Source organism: Dermacentor variabilis, chromosome 2 (genome assembly GCF_050947875.1).
Source record: "Dermacentor variabilis isolate Ectoservices chromosome 2, ASM5094787v1, whole genome shotgun sequence".
Lineage (NCBI taxonomy): Eukaryota > Metazoa > Arthropoda > Arachnida > Ixodida > Ixodidae > Dermacentor > Dermacentor variabilis.
Genome location: NC_134569.1, coordinates 123,868,815 through 123,874,189, shown reverse-complemented (window position 1 = coordinate 123,874,189; position 5,375 = coordinate 123,868,815). Strand labels below are relative to the sequence as shown.

Here is a 5,375-nt window from a genome sequence, read left to right as displayed (position 1 = left end):
GAGTATCTTTAAATAAGAAAATAAGAAGCTCATAATAAAACAAAATAAGCAGTTAGCGTAGACTATGCAAAGAGAGAAACGCAATGCCATGTAAAACAAAACGATAACTTATAGTTTCTCCAAATATTTAAAGTGTGTGGAATGTTCACTCTCACTCCTTGTAAAATTATCTGCAATTCTTTGCGATATAATATTCATGTATTATTCCGTGCTGCACGCTAAAGCAAAAAAAAAATAACACAAGGTACAACACAAACTTGCTACCAGGTCTCAAGCTTTGCTGACTGTGTCAGTTAACATCTACGTAAGTATACCTGCAAGGAGTGCAATGTCCCTGCTTTCATGTCATTGTAATCACGTGTTCATAGCGAATAAAGACATATAGAATTGTCGAAGACATCATTTTCTATCCTAAAGAAAACTTTTGAGCTCACAAATATGTCTTGGGCAACGTAAATAGGCCACGCAGGACGCAAATCGCTGCAGCTCAAATAGATTGTACAGCTGATTAGAACAAACTTACCGGGATGAAAAAAGAACAAATTTAGAAGTGCCAGCTCTCTAGCGCTTGAGCATTCACCGTAAAGAAAGCGAAACTACTTTCCACGAAAATTGCTGTGAGCTTTTACCACTTAAACTCAGAGTTAGAAAACACAGTACTTGGATGAAAGTAGGCCGCTGCGAACTAAGAGATTAGTGTTCTGATAAACACCACGGCCGTGCAGAGTATACTGAAGGCAAACAGAAGGTGACTTTCTTTACTTAGCATATGCCCAGATAAAGAGTAGAAAAACGGAAAATAGCTTAGTTTGACGTTGTGGCGTTTGTCACGTATCGTTAAGCTTTCTGAGCACGTGTAGCCAAGGAAAGAAAGTAAGCTGGGCCGTGTTTGCGTTGCTTGGTTATTTTTGTTATCATTCGCAGCAAAAAACATGACGCGTGTTGCATTTTATGCCTCGAAAGTTGCCGCCGTGACAGTTCGCAAACAAGCTGAATTGTTGTCGACCATGTTTTCAAGAAGTAGAAGTACATTTTATTTATATTTTAACTCTAGTTTAACGCTCTTTTTTTTTTGGGTAAGTCCCCTCCGAGTTTTTTTTTCTTTTTTGACTACTTCATTTCTTTTCTAACTCGTCTTGTGCACTGAATAAATTAGGCTCCAGAATTTAAAAAAAAAATCAAGTTATGGGGTTTTACGTGCCAAAACCACTTTCTGTTATGATGCACACCGTAGGGGAGGACACCGGAAATTTCGACCACCTGGGGTTCTTTAACGTTCACCTAAATCTAAGTACACGGGTGTTTTCGCAATTCGCCCCCATCGGAATACTGCCGCCGGGGCCGGGATTCGATCCCTCGACGTCGTGCTCAGCAGCCCAACACCATAGCCACTGAGCAACCACGGCGGGTCCAAAATTTCCCTACACTTTCTATTGATTGATTGATTGATTGAGTAACTTTTATTTTACAGTCCTGCAGAACGCGTATTAGCACGTCGCGGGCCGCTCCCACGTCGGGACCGACAGGCCTAGCCTGCCAGCCGCATCGTGGGCCTGCTGGACAGCCCAACGTTGCTCAGCCAGGAGTGGGTTGCGGAGGGCTGCCTCCCACCTAGCTGAGCTGAGGTCAGGGCTTGCTATAGAGATACATCCCCAGAGCATGTGCGAAAGTGTTGATCTATCCCCGCAAGCAGGGCACGCGTCGTCAGTGTAAATCTCCGGATATATCGCATGTAACGTGAACAGGTTGGGATAGGTTTCTGTCTGCAACAGTCTGAATGTCAGTGCCTGAGGCCTAGTGAGCTTGGGGTGAGGAGGAGGGTATTGTCGCCGCGAGAGATAGAAGTGTTTAAGAAGTTCATTATAAATGGCAGGCGCGTCCCTACCATGCGTAACTCTCTCTTCGGCCGTTACAGCGCCAGCGCGGTCAGTCAGTGCGCGCGCGGCAGCGTGAGCCATCTCATTGAGGTTCGTGGGGACCCCCGCCACGTGCCCAACGTGGGCTGGGAACCAAGTAAGCAAGTGATACTTGATTCTATCCGGACCTGCCTTACGAAGCAGCCCAAAAGCCTGTCCTGAGATCACTCCACACTGAAATGCCCTAATGGCCGATCGTGAGTCACTGTAGATGATGTCGCTGCTGTCATCAAGCATCGCCAAGGCAATGGCCACCTGCTCGGCTATCGCCGGATCTCCGGTTCGTACAGATGCACAGTTCGTGAGTCGCTGTTTGGAATCCACCACTACTGCAGAAAAGGAGCACCCCTTCCGATATGCGGCCGCGTCAACAAAGCAGGCTCTACGCCCCTCTGTCTGGATCTGTTTGAGTATGGCTGAAGCTCTTGCTTTCCTTCTACCCTTGTTATATTCAGGGTGTACATTTCTTGGTATCGGCGATACGGAGATCAAATCTCGTATGTCCCGTGGTAACTGGCATTTTCTTGGTGCTTCTGCAGATGGTGGGTAGCCGAGCTCTTGTAATATCCTCCTACCGGCGGCGGTCGTGGAGAGCCTCTGCAATCTCCTCCAGAGTGTTATGCACACCTAGCTGGAGGAGGCCATTGGTGTTGGTGAAGATCGGTATACCCAGGGCTCACTTAGTTATTTTCCTGAGCAACGTGTTGAGTTTGTTCCTCTCTGCTCTTTGCCATCTGTGCATAGCCGCCACGTAGGCAAAGTGGCAAAGCACAAAGGCGTTAATCAACCGTAACAGATTGTCTTCTTTAAGGCCATGATGACGGTTAGCCACCCTTCGGATGAGACGTACTGCGTTGTCCGTCTTGGTCGTGAGCTTGATTATTGTTTGCGCGTTAGAGCCAGTAGATTCGACTACCATGCCGAGTATTCTTATTGCGTCGACCCTAGGAATCTTGTCTCCCTTGCCCGTGCGAAGACAAATGGTGCTGTCAGACAGTGGTCTCCAGCCCATGGGCTTACGGCCTCTTCTTAAGGGGCGGTATAGTAAAGGCTCTGACTTCTTAGCCGAACAGTTTAATCCCGTAGGTTGAAGATAGCCCTCCGTGACCTCGATGGCCTCCTGTAACGCACTCTCAACCTGTCCATCACTTCCTCCAACACACCAAATGGTAATGTCATCCGCATAGATGGTATGCCTGATGCCCTCGACTCGTGAGAGTTTTCTGGAAAGGCCGATCATGGTCAGGTTAAACAAAGTGGGCGAGATCACCGAGCCCTGTGGAGTGCCCCTTGTTCCAAGCTCCACCTCTTCCGCGATCATGTCTCCTGCGCGGAGAGTCGCTCTTCTTCGGTGCAAAAATGACCTAACGTAATCATGGAATCTTACGCCCAGACCAAGCTCGGATATCGATTGCAGTATAAATTGATGGGCTATCTTATCGAAAGCCTTCTCCAAATCTAATCCAAGGATGGCCCGAGTGTCCCGCGTGTCATTGTCGATTATCTGACTCTTGATGAGCTTCATGGCGTCCTGTGTGGACAGGCCTGCCCTGAAGCCAATCATCGTGTGGGGGTAGAGTTCCTTGTGTTCGATGAACCTCGTGAGCCTGTTGATTATGACATGTTCCGCGACCTTGCCAACGCAGGACGTGAGCGATATTGGTCGTAAGTTGTCCAGGCTAGATGATTTGCCAGGTTTGGGGATCAGTACTGTAAGTGCCCGCTTCCATGCTTCCGGGACCTTGCCTTCCTTCCATGTCTCGTTGATGACTTCTGTCAGGTATTCTATCGAGTGATCGTCCAGGTTACGGAGGGTCCTATTTGTGATGCCGTCGGGACCAGGAGCAGACTTGCTATTAAGCTCATGCAGCGCCCTCCTAACCTCTTCCGTGCTGATGTCTGCATCCAGCTCGGAGTTGGGTGGCCCAAGGTAGTCTGCGTAGGCGACCGATGTCCCTTGCCGGGGACCAACAGGGAGGTACTTCTCCACCAGGCTCTGCAGGACTTCCTCCGTGGACTTGGTTCGTGTGGCTGTATGCAGAAGCTTTGCCATCACATGCTGCTGGTTGGACCTTGTGTTGGTGTCGTCCAGAAGATGCTTCAAAAGATTCCAGTTTCGACCATTCCGCATTTGACGATCAACTGAGTTGCACACCTCGTCCCATTGTTGCTTTGAGAGGATGTGGCAGTACTCCTCTGTGGTTCTATTGAGTTCAGCAATCTTTTTGCGTAGTCTGCGATTTAGCCGTTGGCCCTTCCATCGATTGAGGAGGGACTGCTTAGCCTCTAGTAGATGGGCTAGGCGACTATCCATCTTTTCCACGGGAAGGTCCGTGCATATTTTGTGAGTGTTACTCTTGATATCTTCCCTGATCTGGTCCATCCACTGTTCAAGGCTCAGTCTGGTGGTTGGAGGTTGGCGCTCATTCCTTATCTTGCGGAACTTGTCCCAATCCGTGAAGAAGAACTCCTTCGGCCTCTTAGGTGTTGTTGGAAAGTGTCTAGCGAGGATATAATGATCGCTGCCAAGATCAACAGCAGTGCTAGTCCATTGCGCCTTTGACAAATTCTTGACGAACGTTAAATCCGGAGTCGAGTCCCTGCACGAAGATGTTCCCATTCTGGTCGGAAAAGACTTATCAGTGACGAGCGTAAGGTCCAAGTCTGTAGCATTCTGCCATAACTCCTTTCCCTTGACCGTGTTGTACACGTAGCCCCACGCGTAGTGCGGGGCATTGAAGTCCCCGGCTATCACCAAAGGATTAGTCCCGGCGAGATTGATTGCCTTCCTTAGAAGCGCTTTGAAACGCTGGCGAAGGTCATTGGGGCTACTATACACGTTAAGAATGAAAACGCTCTGGCGTCTCAATCGGCCTGATATGATTTCTATCATCACATGCTCTGCCTTACAGGTGGCCATCCCCAGGTCGTGAGTGATATATATGAGCTTACGACTTACAAGGGTGCATACACCTCTCCTCCCAGTTTGACCAAGAATCTATTGATATCCCGACAAATTGACTTCAGCAGATAGGGTTTCTTGAATAAGGATTACATGTGGTTTTCCGGAATTGCTGCGAATGTACTGCTGCAGAGGCGCTTTCTTCTTAGGAAAGCCCCTGCAGTTCCATTGCCAAATGCGAAAAGATTCATTTGAGCCCGCCATCTTGTTGCTGTCTACTTTTGTCCCCATATTCTTCGGATGAATTGTCCCCAGTTATAGGGGACCCAATGGTAATATGTGGTACGACATTGACGCTAGGACCAGGGATTGGCAACATTACGTTCTCTAGGAACGATTCTATTTTGGACACACGTTTGTTCATACTTTCAGTTTTAAAGGCCATCTCGCTTTGTATCTGGGAGACCTTCTCCGCCAGTTGCCTTACGCTGTCGCTTAGCGCTGAAAACATTTCGCGAATTTCTGACCCTGCGCGTCCCAGAATACTATCCTGCTCA

General features: G+C 48.4%; 1 protein-coding gene across 1 annotated transcript; it reads right to left on the bottom strand.

Moving 5' to 3' along the window:
- Nucleotides 1-2,990: 2,990 nt before the first annotated feature.
- On the bottom strand, nt 2,991-4,836 carry LOC142570435 (uncharacterized). Its single transcript, XM_075678820.1, has 2 exons — nt 3,462-4,836; nt 2,991-3,139 (listed from the first exon to the last, which is right to left on the bottom strand). The coding sequence occupies exons 1-2, from the start codon at nt 4,834-4,836 to the stop codon at nt 2,991-2,993; spliced, it is 1,524 nt and encodes a 507-aa protein (XP_075534935.1).
- Nucleotides 4,837-5,375: the final 539 nt, after the last annotated feature.

Bases quoted from the DNA above. Each gene is read 5' to 3' on its own strand.
- LOC142570435 (XM_075678820.1), bottom strand. From the start codon at position 4,836: ATGGCCACCTGTAAGGCAGAGCATGTGATGATAGAAATCATATCAGGC. The intron at 3,140-3,461 runs GCCTGTCCACAC...CGGCCTTTCCAG, and splicing joins GATGATTGGCTTCAGGGCAG to AAAACTCTCACGAGTCGAGG.